This window comes from Salvia hispanica, chromosome 3 (genome assembly GCF_029641045.1).
Source record: "Salvia hispanica isolate PSC_SH4W2 chromosome 3, Shi_PSC_v1, whole genome shotgun sequence".
NCBI lineage: Eukaryota > Viridiplantae > Streptophyta > Magnoliopsida > Lamiales > Lamiaceae > Salvia > Salvia hispanica.
Genome location: NC_142694.1, coordinates 7,369,440 through 7,394,227, shown reverse-complemented (window position 1 = coordinate 7,394,227; position 24,788 = coordinate 7,369,440). Strand labels below are relative to the sequence as shown.

At 37.2% G+C, this 24,788-nt stretch overlaps 5 protein-coding genes and 1 pseudogene across 9 annotated transcripts; 4 read left to right on the top strand and 2 right to left on the bottom strand.

Moving 5' to 3' along the window:
* Positions 1 to 811: 811 nt before the first annotated feature.
* Positions 812 to 3,861, bottom strand: LOC125214766 (2-hydroxyacyl-CoA lyase-like). Its single transcript, XM_048115911.2, has 2 exons — positions 2,374 to 3,861; positions 812 to 1,397 (listed from the first exon to the last, which is right to left on the bottom strand). Exons 1-2 carry the CDS (start codon positions 3,784 to 3,786, stop codon positions 1,083 to 1,085), a joined length of 1,728 nt encoding a protein of 575 aa, XP_047971868.1. The 5' UTR covers positions 3,787 to 3,861; the 3' UTR covers positions 812 to 1,082.
* Positions 3,862 to 4,746: 885 nt separating this feature from the next.
* LOC125210317 (uncharacterized) lies at positions 4,747 to 8,148 on the top strand. The gene is made up of 6 exons (XM_048109875.2): positions 4,747 to 5,036; positions 5,602 to 5,902; positions 6,603 to 6,761; positions 6,975 to 7,270; positions 7,524 to 7,664; positions 7,866 to 8,148. Exons 1-6 carry the CDS (start codon positions 4,836 to 4,838, stop codon positions 7,869 to 7,871), a joined length of 1,104 nt encoding a protein of 367 aa, XP_047965832.1. The 5' UTR covers positions 4,747 to 4,835; the 3' UTR covers positions 7,872 to 8,148.
* A 2,457-nt stretch (positions 8,149 to 10,605) lies between these two features.
* On the top strand, positions 10,606 to 14,732 carry LOC125209806 (vacuolar protein sorting-associated protein 26B-like). 2 transcript variants are annotated; one of them, XM_089066885.1, is made up of 12 exons: positions 10,606 to 10,763; positions 10,946 to 11,043; positions 11,137 to 11,211; positions 11,533 to 11,607; positions 11,687 to 11,759; positions 12,022 to 12,066; positions 12,240 to 12,351; positions 12,742 to 12,808; positions 13,165 to 13,209; positions 13,413 to 13,468; positions 13,712 to 13,887; positions 14,236 to 14,732. In XM_089066885.1, exons 2-12 carry the CDS (start codon positions 11,041 to 11,043, stop codon positions 14,409 to 14,411), a joined length of 903 nt encoding a protein of 300 aa, XP_088923011.1. In that variant the 5' UTR covers positions 10,606 to 10,763; positions 10,946 to 11,040; the 3' UTR covers positions 14,412 to 14,732. The 2 variants fall into 2 exon arrangements, with proteins under 2 accessions (XP_088923011.1, XP_047965345.1); XM_048109388.2 differs by having other exon boundaries at positions 10,607 to 10,763; positions 10,971 to 11,043.
* A 1,195-nt stretch (positions 14,733 to 15,927) lies between these two features.
* LOC125209804 (AAA-ATPase At3g28580 pseudogene) lies at positions 15,928 to 17,616 on the top strand (annotated as a pseudogene).
* A 432-nt stretch (positions 17,617 to 18,048) lies between these two features.
* On the top strand, positions 18,049 to 20,976 carry LOC125209805 (uncharacterized). 3 transcript variants are annotated; one of them, XM_048109387.2, is made up of 7 exons: positions 18,049 to 18,375; positions 18,466 to 18,612; positions 19,122 to 19,220; positions 19,583 to 19,774; positions 19,877 to 19,996; positions 20,155 to 20,226; positions 20,585 to 20,976. In XM_048109387.2, exons 1-7 carry the CDS (start codon positions 18,136 to 18,138, stop codon positions 20,810 to 20,812), a joined length of 1,098 nt encoding a protein of 365 aa, XP_047965344.1. In that variant the 5' UTR covers positions 18,049 to 18,135; the 3' UTR covers positions 20,813 to 20,976. The 3 variants fall into 3 exon arrangements, with proteins under 3 accessions (XP_047965344.1, XP_047965343.1, XP_088924431.1); XM_048109386.2 differs by having other exon boundaries at positions 19,583 to 19,810; XM_089068305.1 differs by having other exon boundaries at positions 19,583 to 19,996.
* An 808-nt stretch (positions 20,977 to 21,784) lies between these two features.
* On the bottom strand, positions 21,785 to 23,631 carry LOC125209807 (Rhodanese/Cell cycle control phosphatase superfamily protein). Of its 2 annotated transcripts, XM_048109390.2 has the most exons (6): positions 23,302 to 23,626; positions 23,182 to 23,228; positions 22,666 to 22,758; positions 22,426 to 22,564; positions 22,191 to 22,293; positions 21,785 to 22,035 (listed from the first exon to the last, which is right to left on the bottom strand). In XM_048109390.2, the coding sequence occupies exons 1-6, from the start codon at positions 23,495 to 23,497 to the stop codon at positions 21,921 to 21,923; spliced, it is 693 nt and encodes a 230-aa protein (XP_047965347.1). In that variant the 5' UTR covers positions 23,498 to 23,626; the 3' UTR covers positions 21,785 to 21,920. The 2 variants fall into 2 exon arrangements, with proteins under 2 accessions (XP_047965347.1, XP_047965346.1); XM_048109389.2 differs by having other exon boundaries at positions 22,191 to 22,564; positions 23,302 to 23,631.
* Between the last annotated feature and the right edge of the window lie 1,157 nt (positions 23,632 to 24,788).

Sequence of the window (24,788 nt, the reverse complement as noted above, 5' to 3'; positions counted from 1 at the left end):
TCACTTTTAATGGGACAATAAATAAAATGTGTGTCACAAATGAAATATTTATGAAAACTTTCAGATTGTAGGTGTATATTTCCACGTCATATCTCCACATTATATCTTCCTGGTCATATTTTATTAGGAGAAGGTTTTGGTGTAAATTCAACTCTTACAAGTTATGCAACTCAGAATACAAAAATAATACTCTACCAACCATGTCTACTGAAATATATCTCGATGTCTTTTAAAAGAGAAGTTTGATCTAATATCTTCTTACGAACTTCTTCTATTAGTTAAATCATTCTCGTTTAATATTTGATATTACACCGTTTCGTTTTTGATACGAGACCGAATTTAAATCTAACAAAAGCAAAAACTTTTATAAAAATTTATGAAACAATTAGAATGATTCTTAAATAAATTATTGAAATCCAAAACCGATTTTAGAAAATAGCACAATATAAAATTATTAAAACATTATCTCAAAATAAATACACTCCGTATATAATTTTTTTTAAAAATGGAATAATATCTCGAGTGTATTCATGAACCTTAATAGTTTTCAATAAATTGATTTAAGTTTGACTCGAAAAGAAACAAATAATCTAACTATGCTAGACTTATTTACCGTCTTACACCCTCGATATTATAGGTTACAACTTACAACTAGTCTCACTATGCTTATTCTTATCATAGAGGTTTTCATGAGCTCGAGGTCCCTCCGTCGTGGTTCCATAGCTGGATGCTACATGACAGACTAGGTGTTGCTTATATTCGTTGATTTTGACTTTATTTTCGGGCTTTTTTATACCAAAAAAATAAAAAATACTAAAAAATTACTCAATTACTAGTACTAGTAAATAGTCTAGTACGAGTACTACAAACAAGCAGCTATAGAAATCTTCGCTTAGGCTACACATTTTCGTTTGACCAAGTTATTTGTAAGGGATTCACGCGCCCAATACTAGAGCAACTCCAATAAACATTCAAAACTACAACAATATGGTGGTATCTTTATATATACCCAATACAAGCGAAGGTGCCACTATAACAAGTTCAAGAACTTGATCACTGAAAACAATCGATCTACCTCAGCGTCAGTTCTTGTGCTGCAACCTCCCACTCTCTGCACCTGCATACGGATCGATGGTCACATTTATGACTGCAGGTTTCCTTGCCGAGAAGGATTCAGCAAGTGCAGATTTCAACTCATCAGGAGTTCCAGCAAGATAACCCTTTCCCCCAAAAGCTTCGATGAGGACATGATATGCTGCACCTGGAACAAAAGATGTCGGAGCAGGATCATCCTTGTAAGGTCCTGTTATCTCATCTGGGTTTCTCCGGTCACCACCATACACTCCACCGTTGTTGAAGACTATGACCACCACGGGCAGTTGATATCGAACGAGTGTCTGGAAAGGCCAAATAAAAGCACACACTGAATTAGCACTGGAGAAACATATTGGAGCCGAAATTATCACTGGTAGTAGCCTATGTTGCCATCATAAGCAACTGATAACTTATCACGTTTCCATAACACACAGATAATGAAATTTGAGCAATATATATACTTGTGCCTAGGAATTTTTGTGGGAGTTAAAAGCATCCCTTTGTCAAATTTCACGGCTCGAAATCCTTATCAGAAAATTTGATCATTTCCGCTTTTATCACTACATGCCTGAAAAATAAATTCTATAGCACGGTTCTTACGTCTTAACGTTTTTCTGCTGCTAGAGTGCAGTGAGCATGACTATGAACAACTCACAATCACACAGAGTTAAGAAGGATGCCAATTGCTAGAACAACAAAAATGTGCTCCTCCAAGAACCTACTGTAGGTGGCAGCAGGAACATCAAAGGATGAAAAAACAGAAAAAAATTTGGTAATTGTTTTCAAGATTCAAATTTGAAGATATTGCATGGAAACACACTCATCAGATGAAGTTAAGACACACTGCTGTATATTATGATCCTTAAAAACCAATTTTATGCCAGCGTCCTCTAACAAAAAGTGAAATATACTCGACTAATATCCATCGACACTCCAATTCGCAACTAGGAATCATAAATACAGAAGCCAATGTTTCACGAAGTTGATACAACCCTGTCTAAGGACTCTAAACTAAAAAGGAACAAGTAAGACCGCGCTGCAATTCACAAAAATCCAACAAGAGCTAGAAGCAATTCACCACTATATCCACCTTTACATTCCTCTACCAAAAACACAGCACCAGAAATACTAACAAGTTAAGCATACAAAAGAGTAAAATGCACACAGAAGCACCTAACTAGCTTTATCAATTTCCATGTCTCCAATTCCCAAACATAAGCCGCATCTGTAAATTAGCTTAATATAACACTAAGAGGCACGAATGAAAAAGAAATGTACCTCAACTTCCATAGCACTGAATCCAAATCCAGAGTCCCCTTCAACAGCCACCACTAAGCGATCAGGCGAAGCCACTGCAGCAGCAATGCAATATCCAAGACCAACGCCCATCGTCCCCCACGTCCCAGCATCCAACCTAGTCCTCGGCTCTGTCTGAACCAGCACGGACCGTCCTACATCCATGGTATTAGCCCCTTCCGAAACCACCACAGGCGCGGGACTCCCCACCCCCAAAATCGCATCCCTGATAATCTTCATCGGTGTCAAGAAATTGAACGGCACCACAACTTTCGACAACTGGACCTCCATCTTCGCCACATTATCTTTCCCCTTGTTCCTCACAGCCTCAACCCATGGATGAGTCTTCCCCAAACAGAAGGGATCATCCTTGATTTCTTTATGAATCATCCCCACCACTTCTGTGGCATCTCCCAATATCCCTAAAAATGGCTTCCTCAGCTCAATCTCTTCCTCGCACACATCCACAATGATGAATTTCACGTCTTTCGACCACTTCGGCGGCTCGCCAAAGTGCAGCAGCCAATTCAGCCGCGCGCCAACCACCAATGCGACGTCGCATTTACCAATTGCCAGTGATCTGGCGGCCGTGGCCGCCAGCTCGTGCTTATCCGAAATCAACCCCTTCCCCATCGGAGTAGGTAAAAATGGAATTCCAGTGCTCTCTACTAGCTTCGTTAGCTCGTTTTCGGATTTGGCGTAAGCTGCCCCCTTTCCAAACACGATCAGCGGCCTCTGCGCTGACCTCAGCAGCTCCACCGCCTTCTTAATTTTGGAATTGTCGATTCTCGGCTTCTCAATTAGGGCTTTGTCTCGTGAGTTTAGGGCTTCGGCGATCAATCTCTCGGCCTCGGACTCATCAACAGTCTGGTGAAGCACATCGGTGGGGAGGTCTAAATACGTCCCCCCCGGGCGGCCCGCGACGGCCCAATCGACGACGCTGAAGACGGATTTGGGGATTTCGGTTATGTCGGTGGCCTTGGCGGAGAATTTGGAGAAAGGTTTAACGGCGGCGATCTGATCGAGCTCCTGGAAATCGCCGCGGCCGGTGAGGCTCTGATCGGAGGAGCCGGAGATGAGGATCATCGGCCAGGCGTTGGCGGCGGCGTTGGAGAGGCCGGCGAGGGCGTGGACGCAGCCGGGGCCGGAGACGGTGAGGAGGACGCCGGGACGGGCGGTGAGGTAGCCGTAGGCGGAGGCGGCGTAGCCCGCGGATTGCTCGTTGTGGAAGGCGATGAAGCGGACGCCTCGGGCTTGGGCGCGGTTGGCGAGAGAGGTGACGGGGATTCCGACGACTCCAAACATCCTGTCGATGCCGGCGCGTGAGAGGCACATGGATACCAGAGCGTTCCCGTCAATCAATGGCGGCGGAATTTTGAGTTGAGCATCCGCCATTGGAGAGCGATGATTGAGAAGCAGGAAGAGAGAGAATTTGCAGAGAGTGAGTGTGATTGGGTAAATATATAGCTTTTGAGATGGCAAGGAGTGTTTGATAACGTAGAAGAAAACGCCTACCCTGGATAAGTCAAGTGTGCCAAACAATTAGACATAGAAATGACATTATGATCGATTAAGGTTATTATTATGTAACGATCTAAGTAAATATATCTAACTGAAGAGAAATGAAAATAAATATGGTGCGGTGAATTTTTTGGCAAGGTTGTTTAAGAAAATTACCATTGTGATACAAATTAATGTAGCACTGTGGAAATAATACATATGTCTGTTTAATTATAGTTGAGTCATTTTATTTTAAAATTATGATGGGAAGGAGAGTAACTAATTTAAATCAAATGAAGTTATTTGAAAAACAATATACGAAATAAATGGGATAAAAGAAGCAATAAAATTAAGTAAATCTCAATTTTTGTTCTTGAACGTGAGCTGACGATTGTTTTGACTCAGCTCCAATTATTAAAAGACAAATGAAAATTGGTCACGTTTTCGTGCCGAGCGATGCATAAATAATTTGACATATGCATTTTAAAAATATTTTTAAATAGGTAGTAGTATATTAATTTTAACAGTACTACTCCGTATATTAGACTTGATATACTGGAGATTGTGGAAGATTATGCTAAATTGTTTCGATTGGAAGTAAGTTAAGGTGAAATTGCAATGTAATGTAGATGCACCTTGTTGCTGTGGTGGCACGTGCATGTGGATCTACAGCCATATTAGATGCTATTAATATACTACTACAATGTCTGTTATTTAATTAATTAAATATGATTTCCGTAACACGATTTTATTAAGCAAGTGACGGATGAACAGTTCCAACGGTACCGTTAAGTCGTTAACGTCGTTAAATCCAAAATGCTTGAGTTGGGGTACTTGAGTAATTTCTGCTATTCGCGATCTTCCCTCGTATGCAATTTTCCTCTTCAAATTCCATTCTCCAAAAATAAACCAAGAATTTTGATTTTATTCTTCTCCGAGGTGGAATGAAGGGCGGTTCGTCGGAGACCAGATTCGTGCAAGAATTGCTTCTTTACGCGGCGAGCGCAGCTCTGAGCTGTTTGGTGCTCTTCATGGGGCTTCGGAGTTTGGACCCTAATCGCGACGCTGCCAAGAAAGCTATGGACCATAAAAAGGAAATTGCCAGGCGTCTAGGGCGCCCTCTCATTGAAACCAATTCCTACGAGGTTACGCCTTCTCTCTCACTATGCGTCTTTATTTCTGTGCTAATATTTCAATTGTAGTATTTCGTAGATGTGATATCTCTAGCCATGCGTTTGCGTGGTTGATTTTTTAGGTCTAATTGTGGCATGCTTCGTGATTTTGGAAAGCCTTGTTTTATGACTATGATGCTATTTCAAATTTCACACTAGTTGTTTCCTGTTGAGTTTGGAGCAATTGCACTTTACAATTACAATACTCCTACTTCTTTGTGTAAAAATGTTATACTACTACTCAATTTGTCATTTTGGTAAGACTATGTTTACCAAGTAGAGAAATACAAGTGTGGTATTTTTGTGAATAGTGGAAGTCATTCTTGTGAAATAGGAGTAGCAATGTAGTATTGCATGGATTCAATTCTGGATTTGGGGTTTGAATGAAGTAAGAGAAACATTTTTTCGTTAATGAGCTTTGGGACACTCTTCTCTTGTACTATGTGTTTAAAGTTTTCGACCATTCCCTTTACATGCCAGCTAGAAATGGTATGTAATGCTTACTATCATCAGTTTCGATCTTTTTTCTTTTTTATAGGATGTAATAGCCTGTGATGTTGTGAACCCCGATGATATCGACGTCACTTTTGACTCTGTTGGAGGATTGGATTCTATTAAGGAAGCATTAAATGAATTAGTTATTCTTCCCTTAAGAAGACCCGACCTTTTTTCTCATGGGAAGCTTCTTTCTCCTCAAAAAGGTGTTTTGCTATATGGACCGCCTGGTACTGGGAAGACAATGCTCGCCAAAGCAATTGCAAAAGAATCAGGAGCTGTTTTCATTAATGTGAGAATATCGAACTTGATGAGCAAATGGTTTGGGGATGCGCAAAAACTGGGTAATGTATATTGTTATTTCACCTCTTAAAAGTTATTTGTTCCTGTTACATGTTCATTTTATTGTTAATTTTGAGGTGGAATGTTTTCCGCTGCTTTTGTTGCTTCCTCTTTGCAATTGAAAGTTAACATCCTTAGAAAAATTTAATGAGGCTAATATAAACAGAATGATGCCAGGGTGTGCTTCTGTCTGGTGCAAAATTAGAGGAAGATGACAATTGGCCAACTTCTCTTATTATTAGTGGAATTTAAAGTGAGCAGAACTAGAAATCCTAGAACTCATTTACTAAATTTGTGAAGTATCAAAATATGCCAAACTGGAAATAACAGTGTTCAGTGAGATTAAAGTGTAGTTCTATCTTTTATCACTTGAATCCAGGAATTGGAGGGTTTAAAGCCGTATGAATTTCTTTTATCAGACCCAATCAATATTTGGCCTCCAAGATTATGGGTACATGACATATGGCTTTGAGAGTTCATCTTTGCTCATTGAGTAGGAGCGAGTAATGGATGTTTTGACATTCCTCATTTTGCTGTATCTTTTGGATGCTTTTGATCATATGATTCCAAGAATTGGCTACAATTGACTTGAATGTCCAATCCTGATAAGTTTTGGATGTAGAAACTTTGGATTTGCTATAAATTTTTAATGAGCTTTATCTTTTTCTTTGTTAAAAATATCCTAACTATATTTCTCTGCAGTGACTGCTATATTCACCTTGGCATACAAAATTCAGCCAGCTATTATATTCATTGACGAAGTGGATAGTTTTTTGGGTCAGCGCAAGAGTTCAGACCATGAAGCTTTAATTAATATGAAGACTGAATTTATGGCTTTGTGGGATGGGTTCACCACGGACCGTACGTATTCTTTTAGAATCCCTGCAGGATAATTGTTTACCATGTTTATTTCTCTTGAGGTGGATCTTTCCTGCACCCTGGTTTGTGTTTTTCTCGCCCTTAAGTGATGGTTTTCAGTCAAGGTGATATAGTAGTTACAATGAGGCGAATGTAGTCAAATTGTTGTACTTGAGAAGGTCTAACGGTTGAATTCGCTTGATTGTCTTCATGTAGAACATGCTCAGGTGATGGTTCTTGCTGCGACCAATCGTCCATCCGAACTTGATGAAGCAATTCTTAGGCGCTTTCCACAGTCATTCGAAGTTGGGAGACCTAATCTTAAGGAGAGAGTTGCAGTATTGAAGGTGATATTGAAGGATGAGAATGTTGAAGATGGTATTGATTATGATCACATCGCCAGTCTCTGTGATGGATGCACAGGTTCGGATCTTCTTGAGCTTTGCAAAAAGGCTGCCTACTATCCAATTAGGGACCTACTCAATGACGAGAAAAATGGAAATTCTTCTAGGGTCAGTATTCCTCTCTTTTTGTTAATACACGCCTTTGTTGTGCTTTGCTCGCCTTCAGCCAAAATACATTTGTTGCACGTGCAACTACACTATTGGTGAATGTTGCTAAAGATATAGGATAATGGTGTTTTAGATGAAGTTGATTGATCATCTAGTTTAAGTAAACAATATCATGGGGGTATCTTATTCTTTTGGCAAGATATTATTTAGAATCAATATTCAACTTATTTCATGTTTTGTGCCATAATGCCAGGATCCAAGGCCATTGTCCCAGCTGGATTTGGAGAGTGTTCTAGCTACCACAACAAGAACAACCGTTGCAGCAAGCGAATTCAGCATGATAAGCCCACAATCATCAGGATGGCTGTGGCAGAGAGGATCCGGTGACTATCAGGTACAAAATGCCATCAGTGAGCAATAGAAGTTTCTTCTTTCCCAATCTTGAGCATTTAAATCAGTCAAGCAAGATTTTTATTAATACAATCTATCTTGATTTTTTATCATTATGTTTCTAACCTACTGGTTGTCCCATTCAAGAGTACTTGCTTTTACTTGTCCTCTTTACTGATCTTTACTTGTCCCGTCTTACTTCCAGGATTAGTTGAGCGCCAGAAATGAGTTATCTTTGCGCCATCAGGCAGGTTTTGCCTCCGTAACCCCTAACCGGCTAGAGTCGAGCATTTTAAGGAAATTTGCCAGTTTCCCATGGCATGTGGTGTGTATTGTGCAGTGGCGGAGTAGGGAACTGGCTTATTGTGGTTGGGCCGGTTGTTCACCGGAGACTGCTTTACCATTTTATTCCAATTTGTACTAACACTCCAATTATTTTGTGAGATAAAATGTTAATTTTGTGGGAATGTTAATACTTTCCTCTTTCATTCTTTTCTTTATTAATCCACCAAATTATTTTTTTGCTGATTTAGCATAATGTACTATATCTAGCGGGTAAATAAATTTGCAATATTATTAACAATATCAATAATATCTGAAAGAAGCAATTTAAATGAGAGTGATTTGAATGAAAAAATGTTAGTAATAAATGAACATGAAGGTAAACATTAACCGTGATTGTTGAAGTTATTCTTCTTATTAAATTGTCCACGGGTGTTTTTTTTATACTATCTCCATCCCATTGGAGATAAAAAAAAATTTGTATCTCAATAAAAATAAGTTATTTCTAGATAAAGAAAATATTATTATATACTGTTACTTTATTATATTTTCACTTAACATAGAAGAGAATCATTATTAAAATAAATACTAGGCAATTCTAAATATTACTTTTATGAGTTGTGATCAATGTCTAAAGAATGAACTAAAGATCAAATTTTGGCCATTCATTTTTCTTAATCTTATGGTTATGATTAATTTAGAATTAACTTAATATTTTATTAAATAAAAATGTTTTTAATTTTTTTTTAAATTTTTTTTATTCGATAAAAACTTGGTGAAGTAAATAGTGAACTATATTCACTACATAATGAACTAAATGAATGTATGTTATGAAGTAATTTTTCGCATTCATTATATACTGAATTTACTTCAACTGAAAGATAATTATGTCATAACACATTATGAAGTAGTAATAAACTAACGAAATGAAGTACTAAACTAATGAATTGAAGTAATAACATAACTGAATACTATTAATGAACTAACGGAATGAAATAATAACATGACTGAATGAAGTGATAAACTAACGGAATGAAGTATTAACCCTAAACCCAACTGAAAGATAATTATGTCATAACACATTATGAAGTAAGAAACTAATGGAATGAAGTAATAGCATGACTGAATGAAGTAATAAACTAGCGGAATAAAGTAATAAACTAACAGAATGAAGTAATAGCATGAATAAATGAAGTAATAAACTAACGGAATTGAAGTAATAGCACGACTGAATGAAGTAATAAGTTCATAACAATAACATGACTGAATGAATTAATAAACTAACGGAATGGAGTAATAACCCTAAACCAAACTGAAAGATAATTATGTCATAACACATTATGAAGTAATAAACTAATGGAATGAAGTAATAAACTAACGGAATGAAGTAATAAACTAATAGAATGAAGTAATAGCATGAATAAATGAAGTAATAAACTAACGGAATGAAGTAATAACACGACTGAATGAAGTAATAAGTTCATAACATACATTCATTTAGTTCATTATGTAGTGAATATAGTTCATTATTTACTCCAGCAAGTTTTTATCGAATAAATTAAAAAAATATATATTATAAAAATAAAAATAAAAACGTTTTTATGTAATAAAATATTAAATTAATTGTAAATTAATCATAACCATAAGATTAAGAAAAATGAGTGGCCCTAATTTGGTCTCTAGTTCAGTCTTTAATGGTGGACTTATGGTTAATAGGACTCTTACTTTTATAGTAGTATAATATAAAGGCACTTAAAAGCTAATGTCAATATCAGATCAGTCATCCACGTAGGTCGGATGGGTAGACTACTCTCTTTTCCGGCTCATGAAGGCCAAAAAGTTCCATGTACTTATTTAATTTTTAGAGTTGTGACTGATTTTATGACGTGACAGTTCCGTCGTTCACTTACGTCCTTTATTCACTATATACACTATATACTATTAGCAAGTGTCGAACTCCTTCGTCTTCCAACCTTGACATGAACCTTTTTCACTACATACCATCCCCCAGTTTTTGCTTCGTTAGTTAATTTATTATCACTATATACACTATATACTGTTAGCAAGTGTCGAACTACTTCGTCTTCCAACCTTGACATGAACGTTTTTCACTATATACCATCCCCCGGGTTTTGCTTCCTTAGTTAATTTATTAATAGCAACTGTCTAACTAATTCATCTTCCAACATCTACGAGAACCTTCTTCATTAAGACCATCTCCAAGGGTACACTAAAACCTAAAATAGGATGAGCATTTAGCTCCAATAGTACTAAAAAACAAATCCTATTTTTGATTTTTGAGAAAAAAATACCTATCTTTAGGTTTACACTAAACCAAAACTTAAAAAATTCTCAAATTTTATGTGTAAAAAAAGCATAATATAAAAAATATTCTTTTAAGTTTGAATTTAGTGTAAATGGTAGGAGTAAAATCAATATTTAATGTGAGATTTACATTAAAATGAGTTTGAGTTTAGCGGAATGGTGGGAGATGCTCTAACTAGTTTTGCTTTTTTGTTAATAGTTGATTAAATTACATGGATAGACGTATTTTCCCATTTCCTGAATTTAAATAGCAGTCCAATGTACTGTACTTATATTGAGGGGAATGTTTGGGTTTTGTATTTGTGAACATGGTCTATTTCCTGTTTCCCCTAACATTATACCCACCATCCAAACAAAGTCTAATATAGAGACTCGCTTAGTTGGCGTTTGGAGTCTTTGACAGAATAATAATATTTCCCACTCTCTCTCTCTCAGCTCGCATTTCTCGTAGACATCACAGAGTCATACTCTCCGATTGTTGGCATAATCCTCTTCAGTAAGTTATTGATCCTCCATTTCACATATAGATTATCTTCTCAATTTGAAACTAAAAAGAAATGAATGAATGATCAGTTTTAGGGTTTTGAGTGCGTCAGTTTTACGCCTTTACCTGTTTATTGACTTCAGTATATTGCATTTAAGCTTATGAAGTACTCGTTTTTTATTTTCTATGGTTAGATCTGCCCTAATTATCTGCGTGCAGTTTCTGTAGCTTGAACTGCCAGTATATTGTTGATCAGGGATTTGGATTGAACAAGCGTTGAATTTTAGCAATGGTAAAGTCGTTGTTCCTGCTTTAGCAGTATTGATTATTTGATTTCTTTCTGCCCTACTGTTGTTTATCTCTCCTCTGGGTTAATGGTTTTCAGAATTTTATTGTTGGAGCTTTCAAACCAGCATGCCACATTTCAGTTTCATTCTCTGATGGGAAAAACCGTAAGCAGGTATCATTTTCTAATTGTTCCTGATTTGAATTTAAAATACTCATCTGCAGTTGAATTTCTCATGTAAGTTGCTCGGAGTCGAATGCCTTGAGTTTCCTATTCTGATTGAGGATTAAAACTCGAATGTTGAACTTTATACATTCTTTTGTGATGTATGCATTTATTTTGTTTTGCATGAAAAATGCTATATGATTATTTGTTGTTGCATTTGTTAATTCATAGTTGTTGATCCGGCACTTTCTGTTACTATTGAGTTTGCATTGTTAATTTCTGACATTCCTCTGTAGTTGATCACTAGCATTCATATCATTTTCACTGTAGATCCCAATTAAGAAGGATAATGGTCAAGCAACAACAGTTCCACTCTTTCACAGTCAAGATAATATAACTGGCACGGTAAGGTATCTTCATTGATACCAACTTAAACGTTACTGTTGCTTCTGAGTTGATTTTTATTCATTTGTCTTCTTTTTAGATTACTGTTGAGCCAGTTTCAGGGAAGAAGGTGGAACACAATGGAATCAAAGTTGAGCTTCTTGGTCAGATAGGTATGTTTCTGCTTGGCATCCTGGATGTAACTCAGAGCTTGTACATGTAGTTCACTCCTTAACGTGTGTTTTAGTTATGTGTTTTTCTTTGTTTTCTGCTGTCCGCACTAAATCTTAAACCAAAACTCTGAAGTCTCTTGACTCTCTTTTTAGGTACCCAAAATGTACAAATATCATGAATGGTTACTAAAAGATTGAAAAATGATAACTAGTTGACTTGCTGTCCAACAACCTTCTTCTTAACACCTTTTTTTGTTTGCAGAAATGTATTTCGACAAAGGAAACTTCTATGACTTTACATCTTTGGGTGAGTATTTTAGTGGATTCTGCATTTTATGGAAGCTACGTAACAAACAAAGTGTGTTCTACACTTTCCGCCTCTGATCATTTTAACATATACTGAAGAAAATTGGCCCATTAGCTCATTATATCAGTTTAAAACATCATCCTCTTACAGAAATTCTCACTCTGTTTATATAGTTCGTGAGCTGGATGTTCCGGGAGAAATATATGAAAGGAAAACTTTTCAATTTGAATTTTCAACCGTGGAAATGCCATATGAGACATACAATGGGGTAAATGTGCGGCTTAGGTTAGTTACACATCTCTTTAATTCTTCAATGTAGTGCATTTATTGCTTCTTAAACTTTGACATGGACTATGCATTCTGTTTTGCTACATTTTAGCAATATTGGTCAGACTAGCCAATTAGTGTTTCTGAGGTTTGTTTGTTGAAGTTGTGTGAATGAGCTGTCAGCTTAGGATCTTAGTTAGTTGTTTGAAGTTATGAAAGCTCCCATATTCTTTTTGCATTAAAATGGCCTGACAGGTCTGTATATTTTTAGGTGTACTGAAAGCTGAGAAATTGCATCCTTTTTAGTTACAGTTTTGCTTGATTTGCCACCGCTGTAACTCGTGGTTTTTTCAGTGTCATTTGCCAAATTGGTTGGCCAAGTTCATCAAATCTTTGTGCTTGTTTCAGGTATGTCCTAAAAGTAACAATAAGCCGGGGTTATGGTGGAAGCATTACACACTTTCAAGACTTTGTGGTAACATAGCATCTTCTTGTTTGCACTTATACTCATAATTTGTTTACCGTACTCAGAAACCATATATGATTAAGATACTAATTGTAATGAGTTGGCAGTATGGCACTGTTGCAGTAATTGCCATGAATTATTTAGCCTAGTTGGTAAAACTGTGACTTAATAGAAAATTCATTCAGTCTTAGAGGTAAATTTCAATTGGTTATTGCTTTGTGGGTATATGAAACTTTTATGTCTTTGCTTCATTTGTATGAGCTCTGATTCATTTTTATGCTAAATGAATGAATCTTTCTAATGCTTTGTGGCCACAGTTGTTATACTTGTCATACTCAATTACTGTCTACTTTTCTGATATTTAGGTCTGGAATTATACCCCTCCTCCATCAATCAACAACAGCATCAAGGTATTCTTATATGCTCTGAGTTTTACATTAGTCTGAAGTTTATGGTCGGGCAACTTTGTGCGTGAAAACACCATTGAGAGTGTTTGTGACGCAGTATAATAAGTATATGGGATTAAGCTATTGAATGTAAAATGCTCACCGTCCCACCCATTCAGCAAGAGTATGCCTATAATGTTGTCTTTACTTTTCATTTGGACTTGTAGATGGAAGTTGGAATTGAGGACTGCCTTCATATCGAGTTCGAGTACAATAAGAGCAAGTATGCAATGCTAACTCTCAACTCTACTTTACCAGTCCATATGAGACAAAACTGAATTGCACTTCTTTCTCTCTTAGGTCAAGTAGGTGAAGTATTATATGATTATTGCAACTGTGGATCATTAGAAAGACCTTATTTGAGTGGTTTTGTTACTTAGAATTTGTAATTTTTTTTCTCAAATCTTGAAGTTCATTAGAGGTTGATTGCGATGCTCATATTGAACGTGAATGCTGATTTATCCAGGTATCATCTGAAAGATGTTATTATAGGAAAAATATACTTTCTTCTCGTAAGAATCAAAATAAAAAATATGGATCTGGAGATTAGGCGACGCGAATCAACAGGGTCAGGGTCCAACACCCATGTTGAGACCGAGACTCTTGCAAAGTTTGAACTGATGGATGGTGCTCCTGTCAGAGGTATGCTGACGGCTAACCTTTATCTGTTGCTTGCATTAACTAGCGGTTAAACTAGATGCAAGTGCTTTCTTTATTTGACTGCATTAAATTTTCCTCCTCCGGAATTTTGTTATTTCCCTTTTACCTCTTCATTTCGACCGTGTTCTTCTTGTTTGTCTTCTAATGAAGTTTTTATTTAATTCAACCCCTTTATTTAACTTTCTTCAGCTCACCTTAGTTGATTCAACTTCATTATTAGTAATTTGGTGCAAAACTGCTTATTTATTTATCTATCTATCTTAGTCAATTACTAATAGCTGTTTTACTTAATTGATGAGAGGATGTACTTAACAAGCACTTGGTTTGCAGGTGAATCAATTCCAATTAGATTGTTCCTCAGCCCATATGAGCTGACTCCTACTTGTCGGAACATCAACAACAAATTTAGCGTAAAGTACTACTTAAACCTTGTACTTGTTGATGAAGAGGACCGTCGGTATTTCAAGCAACAGGAGATCACAATATACCGCATTGGAGAAACATAGTGATTTAAGTTAATCAGGTATTGAGGTTGAATTACTTCCACCCCCAGGGTCTCTTGATTTGAAACGTTTGACACAAAAGTAAGAACTGTGTCTTGTTGTTGTACACCCTTCTATTATACATAACACATACATACTGTACAAAGGGAAAAGTATGTGTCCTGGCTGTCCAGATTTATATTTTTGGCAAGTTTGATACAATTAGGTAACATGTTTGACAGTAAACAGGCTCTTGTACTCCCCTGGATCGGTTGAATCTTGTGTCATTTTCATGTTTAATTCTTGTGTGTGGTTTGATCTGAATAATAACTTCATATTTGGGTATCTTTTCGTATAAGTTGTACTTACTACAATGTACAGTGTAACTGTGTAAGTCGAGTTTGAGTTTGGAGCGATGGGCTTTTGGAGGGCATATCCCGGGCATAGTGAAAAAGGCCGACTTGTGTTGCAAATAGCTGAATACGCAGTTAAAGCGAGATAGGGGTCCGTATTCTGCTTTAACATAGTTACTGAAAATATTTATGTAGCTAAGTTATTATTTGGTGGATTGATTTCCACAAATTGAAAACATGAGATACGTATTTTCAAGAAATTTAAGGTTGTGCCTGAAATCTAGTTTCAGTCACATAATCACAGTGAATATCGAGTTTGTTATAAATGAGTTATAACGTGTGGATATTGATGTCAATATAATATAATGTGGTCAAAATCTTTCGTAGTCATTCCATATATTACTTATAGTACTACATAAGACCTTTACAATGAAATCATCCCACATCTTAGTCTACTTTTTATTCTATTCTATATGAAGCCTTGGATGTCACGCATCGTAAAAAAATGAAATCACAACGGTTCATAATATTGATTGGCATGCTTATCAATATGAAACTATATGTTGCCAACCATTCACCTAACAAAGGATTAAATTTAACATAATATATACTGAATATACAAAGAGAGGATGGAAATAAAAGTCTTGGTCATCGGCCAATAAGAATGTCATTATTCATAATTTGACATCAAACAAAAACATCCCTTAACATACACCAATTTCAGTTTATGTGACAAAAACTAATTGACACTATAAATAGAAAAGAGACAAAAGTGTTATGAATTACTATGGCAATGAATATAAGTTCTTACTCGCATAAAGAGGAGATGTAGGGCTGGATAATTACTCGCAACCATGAAGAATGAAATTAAATATTGGGTTTGCCATATTCTTCATTGATTAAAAAAAAGACTTCGCCTACATTTATAGTTATCTAGAAACTTATGATTATTCGACTCTCCTTTTATGATGTAGAAAACCCAGAAAGACAAACCCAATGGACAAGTTCCCATCACATTAATAATTTAGACTTTTGGACAAACCAAATGCACAAGTAAAACCATAAACCTTTTGGGCCAAGTCTCAACGTCATCATTTAGACTACTTTTTGTTTCTCTAATAAACAAATAGCCATAACATCGATCACTTGTTCAAACTTCAAACCAACATGTCTATATATATACCCACACCAATGTGATAACATAACACAGTATCACCATCTCCCATGGCAGAAATGCTAACTAAACTATGGTCAGCAATCGGAGGCCTAATGCTCGCCTACACCATGCTCCAAAACTTCTTCCCTCACGAAATCACCACCCCCATCAAACACTACTCCAAAAAGCTCCTCAACTTCTTCTACCCTTACATCACCATCAACTTCCCCGAATACGAAGCCGACGACGCCTTCCAGCGCAGCTCCTCCTACGCCTCCATCAAGCGCTACCTCAACGCCCGCTCTGCCTCCCAGGCCAAGCACCTCCAAGCCTCTGTCGCCCCCGACTCCGAGGCCGTGGTCCTCGCCATGGCCCCCAACTCCAGCGAGGAGGTCGCCGACGTCTTTGAAAACATCAAGCTCTGGTGGTCCTCCGGCGAGACCCAGCCGTCCAGCCACACCATCACGTTCGGGCCCCGGGAGGCCGAGAAGCGATTCTTCTCCCTCACCTTCCACATCCGCCACCGTGATGCTATCTGCGACCGCTATTTAAAGCACGTGCTCGAGCAAGGGAAGGAGATCGCCGTTATGGAGAGGAAGAGGAAGCTGTTTACTAATAATAGGGACAACGAAGGCGGCGGCGGCCCCAACTTCGGGCGGCGGAGGAGTTTGTGGAGTGAGGTGGTGTTTGACCACCCTGCCACATTCGAAACCCTAGCTATGGATCCTGAGAAAAAGAAAGGAATAATCGATGATTTAACCAATTTCTCGGAATCAAAGGATTACTATAAATCAGTGGGGAAGGCGTGGAAGAGAGGCTATCTCCTGTACGGCCCGCCCGGGACGGGGAAGTCCACCATGATCGCCGCGATGGCGAATCTGTTACAATACGACGTGTATGATCTGGAGCTGACAGCGGTGAAGGACAATACTGAGTTGAGGAGGCTCCTCATTGACACTTCCGGTAAATCGATTATGGTGATCGAGGATATCGACTGCTCGCTGGTGGTGACAGGGCAGAGGGAGAAGAAGGAAAGGGATGAGAAGAAGGAAGAGGAGGAGAAGGATCCGATGAAGAAGATGATGATGATGGGGAAGGAGAGGAAGGAGAGCGAGGTGACGCTGTCGGGGCTGCTGAATTTTATAGACGGGCTGTGGTCGGCGTGCGGAGGGGAGAGGATCATCGTGTTCACGACCAACTATGTGGAGAAGCTGGATGCGGCGCTGATTCGGAGAGGGAGGATGGACCAGCACATTGAGCTGTCTTACTGTGGATTTGAGGCGTTTAGGGTTTTGGCGAAGAATTATTTGGGTTTGGAGGAGCATGATTTGTTTGGGAGGATTGAGGAGCTGTTGGGGGAGACGAAGATGACGCCGGCGGATGTGGCGGAGAATTTGATGCCTAAAGTGAAGGGTGAGGATAAGGATGGGTGTTTGATGAGATTGGTGGGGGCGTTGGAAGAGGCCAAGGTTAAAGCGGAGGAGGAAGAGAAGGTCATGGCTCAGAAATTAGCTGAAGACGAAGAAGAGAAGAAGAAAAAGGCTGAAGAAGAAGAGGAGGAGAAGAAAGAAAATGGCGTTGCAGAAATACAAGGCTAGCAGCAGCAAAAAAATTAGGATGTTTAGGGAGTACTGAGTAGTATATGTTTGAATTTAGTGACGTCAGTGTGGATGCGTAAAATTAAAAGCATGAGTTGACTAAATATTATACTGTTGGTTAAGCAGTTGAATATTTTTTTTACATTAATATTTTCCACTCCCACCCTCTGTGAATGAAAAAATAAGGAGCCGAGTAGTTTTACTTGTAGATAATATTGTAATTGATAAAGTAAAATAGAAGAAGAAAAAATAAATAAAATTTGAAAAATATAAGCACGAGTGAGATGAGAAAAAATGGATAAAGTACGGGAGAAAGAAAATTTTCATATTTCTAAAGGAGATTATTTCTTTGGACATCCTATAATAGAAAAATTGGATTATTTTTCGGAGGAAGAATCAATACATAATTTTCAGATTACGAATAATTGAAAATAAATGTAAAAATTATAATGTACTCGGTTATTTTCTAAGGTTTATAAACTGACCAAAATTTGACAAACCTGGAGTATTTATTAGTATAAAATTTTTCATTTTACACATTTTTTAAAATAGCACTAGAGTTTTGAGTATTGCAAAGAGAAAAATGAAAATATTTTACATTTGAAAGAACAATAGAACCCGCGACGGTCATCGACAAGCCTATGAATATGATAAATATTTTCTCCAGTTCATTCGCCGGCGCGATACAACGGCGAGCTTTCGCCGTACTTTCTAACCGTATCCTTAGCTGCGGGTGGCGCAGCCTCTCGTCGTCCGCCGCTCCTAAGAGAGTCGGCACACACGACGGCAAATTCCACTGCGATGAAGCGCTCGGCTGCTTCATAATCCGTCGCACCGCCAAATTCTACGACGCCGACATCGTTCGCTCTCGTGATCCCCTGGTAAGGATAAAATCCGTGCGCTTCGTTTCCTTCTAATTGCTGCCGCGTTTAATTTGGTGGAAACTGCAGTGCTCAACACTTTGCTTGTAGGTTTTGGAAAAGCTCGACGCCGTGCTGGATGTTGGAGGAGTTTACGATCCGAGCAGAGACCGATACGATCACCATCAGAAAGGTTTTGAGGAGGTTTTTGGTTGCGGATATGTGACTAAGCTCAGCAGTGCTGGCCTTGTCTATAAGGTGTTGTCTTAAATGCCTGAATGAATATTTGGATTTTTTTCACTCCTTATCGTTCATTTATGATAATCAATCGCGTCTGGAGTTTCTGAAATTGATGGTTCACTTTAGCTGGGATGAATTTCACGATTGAATTGACTCACAGTGGGATTATGTTTGTTTAAATGCATATGGTGGAAATATTTTGCTTTCTAGTTTAGAACTACTCGTCTTGTGATATTGTTGACAAGTTTTTGAAAATCGTTGTTATGCATTGATAGGAATACTAATGATAGTATATGAGAAGCATTGCCTTTGTGTTTCCATTCGAATAACTCTTGAATTTGTGTTAAATGCGGGTATAAAAGCTGATTATTACTTTATATTTGTAGTTTTATAGTTATTTTCAGTTGATTTTCATATCCATTGCTTGTTTGGTTTGTGAACTTGTACATTCATTAAGTATTTTATTCTCAAGCATAACATCCGATACTATTCTATTTACGATTGTCTTGATTCCTTCCTCATCCCAGCATTATGGAAAAGAAATAATTGCGAAAGAGGTTCAGTTGGACACAGACCATCCTGATGTGCATCGCTTATTTCTTACAGTCTACAAGAACTTTATAGAGGTACTACATGATTTGCATACTTGCACGTTTACGTTTGCTTGTAGGTGTTGATTCAGAACAATTATATTACATGACTCATGTAGTGGAGTGAGCATATCAAACTATTGAACAAATTGAAGCCTCATCTTAGTTATTTTGAACACCCTAAGATCATAAAGTTTTCTATTTATTGTAATGTATTCATTTAGTATCCTATATTGCTCAAAAGTGTGGCTGTTGTGTTAGAAGAGGTTCTTAGCTGATGCTTTTCAATAAACATAGGATGGTCCCTGAAATATTTTACATGAGTGCTGGTGGTGATTGGAAATATGGTTTTTTAACGTCTTGTACTTTTACGAGTTATACTCACCTTGCATAAGCAGGCTGTTGATGCTATAGACAATGGAATCAGTCAATACAACACTACTCAGCTTCCAAGGTTTGTAAATAATACAAGCTTGTCATCAAGAGTGGAAAGACTAAATCCTGACTGGATATGTCCAAATCAATCCCTTGCAGAAGAGGATGAATCCTTTCAACAAGCAATGAAAGTAGCTGGCAATGAGTTCCTAGAGGTTCTACTTTGGAAATTCCGTATTTTATGGATCCTAGTAAGTTTAAATGATGTTTGGCAAGATATTATACTTACAACTGAATATTCTACACATCCTTCCCAGTGTATCAATTTTCATGCTAAATCATGGTTGCCAGCTCGATCGGTTGTCATGAATAGTCTCTTGGCCAGGAAAAGTATAGATTCAAGTGGTGAAATCATTATGCTAACGAATTCAGTACCTGTAAGTTGCAATGGACTTTACGCAAAAGTTTGTGATACTGTCCCACATTTTTTCTGCAAGGCCCTTCCCTTTAAGTCTCTTCCTGAACTTCTGTTAGTGGGTAAGTTGTTTGATAATGGAGAATATAATCATAACTGATGAATATAATGTTTTGGCAGTGGAAGCTTCACATTTTTGAACTTGAGAAGGAACTGAAGATCACTCCTAGCATCAAATATGTTGTCTATGCGGTACTCCTTAAACCTCTCATCATCTTTCTCTCTGGATGCGAACATAAATGTGAACGTAGTGGTCTGCAGAGAACTCTATTCTTTTACCAAGTTCTGATTAAATCATTTAGACTTTTTAACAACATGAGGTAGTGGAGTGTCATAGGGTTGCTAACTTTCAACCCTAATCTATCTCTGCATGCCTTTTCTCTCCCTTCTTTTACACAACAAGTCCCATAGATAAATTCTCCCATGGCATAAACAGATACATAGAAAGCATCTACTATTTTATATAGCAGAGTAAGAAAGCTGAGGTCTCATAATAACTTTTGCTGTTTAACTATTTACTAATTGATGATTTTCCCTGTGCAATTTTCAGGATGACAGGAGCGAAAAGTGGCGCTTGCAAGCTGTGGCAGTTGGACCTGATAAATTTGATAGTCGCAAACCTCTCCCACCTTCTTGGAGGGGCTTGAATGATGATGAACTTTCACAAGTTTCAGGAATTAGTGGCTGCACCTTTGTGCATATAAGTGGATTTATTGGAGGAAATAGAACTTATGATGGTGCTCTAGCAATGGCAAGAACATCTTTGATGCTAGCATGATAGAGAATTCAACTCAACTTAGGAATTTGTTTTGGAAGAATTGTCACATTGGTTTATTGGGATGTAATTCAAAAGTTAGTTTCCCCTCCCAACTGCACTCAGGCACTTTACATGAATGAAGACTGTAAGAAAAATTTCTCCCAAACTTTGCTTGTTTTCTTCCATTAGCTAATATAGTAGTATATATCAATATCAAGCTCTTTCAATATACTCCCTCCGTCCACAAAATATAGAGCAATTGGTGTATGGCACGGGTTTTAATGTAGAATTGGTAAAGTAAGAGAGAAGGGAAAAAAGTAAGAGAGAAGGAGAAAAAGTAAGTGAGAAGTGGTGTTAGTGGAATGATGTGTAGGGTTATTATTTGTTGAAAACTTTCCATAAATGAATGTGCTCTATTTTTTGTGGACGGAGGGAGTATATTTTTCTGTGTTGGGGTTTATAAATTGGACATGGTGAGGATTGATAAAAGATGGTACTTCGTGAGAGGGAAGCCTGAATAAATTTAATCTAAGCAATATGTTTTCAGTTTTTGCTTCTTGTAAAGTGACCCTCTTATCAACCAAGCAATTTTGAGGCAAATATGAGTGAGCTTCACATATGATGCACTTGTATTATTTTCTTCTTATGTTATGTTATTTTATAGTGGGTTGAGCTGTCACAGTTAACTTCATATTCATGTGAGACCATTGTTTTCCTTAAAATTTGGGAGGAAAATAAGTAAAAAATACTGACAAGTGAAGCCACTCAAATTAGATATTACTTGTTGCAACATATGTATTATTTATGCATGTCCAACATGTCATCGTATCTACTGTTGATTAATGAACAGAGAGAAGTTTTCAAATATGATACAGTGTTGTTTCATGTTCATGAGTTCCTGGGGTAACTTCTAGTTTCCTTTTTCTAATGCAACATATGTATTATTTATGATAGTGTTGGGTGATGTACAGTTTCATGTGAGCATAAGGAGTCTTTTAGAACATAGAAAAGTGCAGGCAATTGATTTCCGAAACCATTTACATATTTGCAGCAATTCTGTTAAGGAAACTGTTTACTGTATATTAAATCTACACTCAGGGTTATTCATAAGCATCTCTATTACCGAATTTCACTCTTCAGATTCTAATGGCAGGTCTTCTTTAAACCATTTGTAGATTCCTCCATCCAAGTGATAAACATTCTTAAAGCCATTCAGCACCAGCAAGTAAGCAGCTATAAATGACCTGCAGTGAGTGTTATGAAGCAAATGATATCATCTTATTTCTGTAATCTACCTTGGAAGAACGCATATAATTTGATGTAATACATCAAAGTTCAAAACATGTAATGCTGTTTGGGTTAGGACAACAAAACCGCTATGCATTAATAATGCATTTACCTTGACTGCTGCCCTTCGGGAAGATTTTGCGTTGGCCTTGTTGTTCCTCCAGATGAACAAGCCACTATAATCTTAGCATCCTTAGGTAGTTTTGACTCTACACCTGATTGTGCGAGTTGTAGACTTAGTAAATGATTTTGTGGTTGGCAAGAAAAAGCAAAAAATAGGTACCCATAGAGGGAGTACATATTTAGCAGAAGCAGGGTAGAGGAATACGATATCCTACATATCTTACTTTGTATAAACTCAGGGTTCTCTTCTGTTCCTTGGAAGATGCCGAAGAATGCAAATGCAGCCCTTCTAGCAATGTCCCATGCTGTCCATTCCTTTATGAGCCTGTATATTTGCACATTAATAGCACCTGCTGGATGAGCCTAAACCGAGAAACAATTAGAGTGAGGCCAGAAAGTTCGAAGTGAGACAAAAATCTGCTCAACTTTAGACCTCTTAAATAAGTTGGCATACTGTAATTTACCTCCTTGAACTCTGCCTCTGGGCGTACATCAAGAATGACGAAGTTGTTCTCTTTTTGAAGTCGCAATGCTTCCTTTACGTCGACACTCCTTACCTGCACAAGTTCTAGTTATCCCTGTCCACTTCACACTAAGCAGCCTACGTTGCTTTCACTAATAAATTTAAAATTCTCTGATACTGAATCTAATTTTGAATTTCATGGTCTACTGTGAAAGAGTTTCCACTTTTAATAATAGATGGTTTTATATTTTAGTAACATACATAAGGCCTTGCATGTTCTTGAAATTTTCATCTATTCTCAATGCAGATTGAGCTTCAATAGACAGTTGATACGCAACTTTTACATGTGAAAGAGTTGTCAGGTTTGGAAACAGGATCGCCGTTACATGGTAAAGCTCTTTATATGAATTTGAGGCCTCAACTTTTATCCTAATACTGTGATGTGGCATGACAGTTATGTTCATTCATTGATATCATGCATTTTTTGCTATGGCATGCCCATGTATAGCCATTTTACCTTTTTCTCCAGTAGAACTTGCCGTTTTATCTTCCAGTCTTCTTCAGCTGATTCATCCAAAGAAAGAATTGAAACATTTCTTTTTCATGCAATTTCGATGATTGATCTACATAAACATACCTGGCGACTTTGCTGGCTTGGTTGCTGCGTTTTGAATTCTCAAGGGTCCATAGGTGCTTGAGTTTTTCCCTCTGTTGGATAAATTAGTAGATTCAGTGGTAGAGCTCAAACTGTAGGCTAGAAGAGAAGGTTGAAACTTGTGATGTAGATACGAAGATAGTGGGTGTGGGCTAATGGAAGTAAATGCAGCTACCATTTTCCTACCCCAAAACTTGATGATTTTGGTGCTGCGATTTGCTTTCCTGAGATTTAGATGATGAATATTTCTGGTTGATATTAGAGTGGCTTATGTAATGATTTGATTCTTGATTTTCTAGATTTAAATGCTTGCAACATTTGAAATGGAGGAAATAGGTGGGCCAATAAATTGGAAATGTTAGATATTTTAGTGCTTTCACAATCTAAATTTGTGGTGGTAGTGAGAAGATTTCCTTCTACTTGGGATTTCCTACATCTCTTATCATTTGTTGTTTTCCTGCTTTAGGATAATAACTCACCATTCCCTCTCTCTCAATTCTCTCTCTATCATGCTATATGCTGTACTTGTGAAACCAATTAGGTATGATTGTAGTCTGAGATAGATCAACATGTTCTCAGTTTAATTATTTAATACAGTGCGTGTTACAAATTTATCATATGTAATACTCGTACTACATAAAAAAAATTATTGTGTATAGTGTTTATCTAACTTTAAACTTAAAGCATTTGACTATTAAATGATTTTGAAACAACATCTGAATATTAACACAAATATTTGCAGCACACTACACACACGCAAGCACCATTTGTTTATGTGTTATTATATGTGGATTCATATAAAGGAGTGATATCATATACGCTACAGATAATTTCTGAGCATCGGTGACGTTTTAATTATTTCACAGTATTTCATAAAATTATCAAATATATAAATCACGTACTATATGTGATGTGCCGGGTATAGAATGGCTTTGCACTTAACTATATCAATTTAATGTGAATATATATACTCCTATATAATTGCGATCAAATGATAACTAATTTTCAATCCAGAATTCATAACCCTTTTCAGTTTTATATGTTAAAATTGACATTATTGATATTTGAATTTACTTATTGTATAAATTATGTCTTTGTGTTTCTGCGGATTTGAAATTAGTTTTATTTTAAGGTGACCTATAGTACATATATCTGTATTTAATGCCGTGCCTTATAATATGAAAAACAAGTCACGAGCTACATTCGGGCTTGAACCTTTTGACTAAATTGAGGAAGAACACTTTTCACTAATGATTTTTTTCTGTGAAGCCGAATGAACTTTGTCATAGTGGTAGATAACCATGATCCTTGCATATCGCACATGGTTAGGACTTAGCAGAGTTTTATACTATTCCCGTCTCTAAAAAATAGACTAGTTTTACCATTTGGGATCGTCCTTCAACAAATAATAATATTATGCATCATTTATAATTTGAACTCCACAATCCACTATCTTTTTCTTCTCTCTC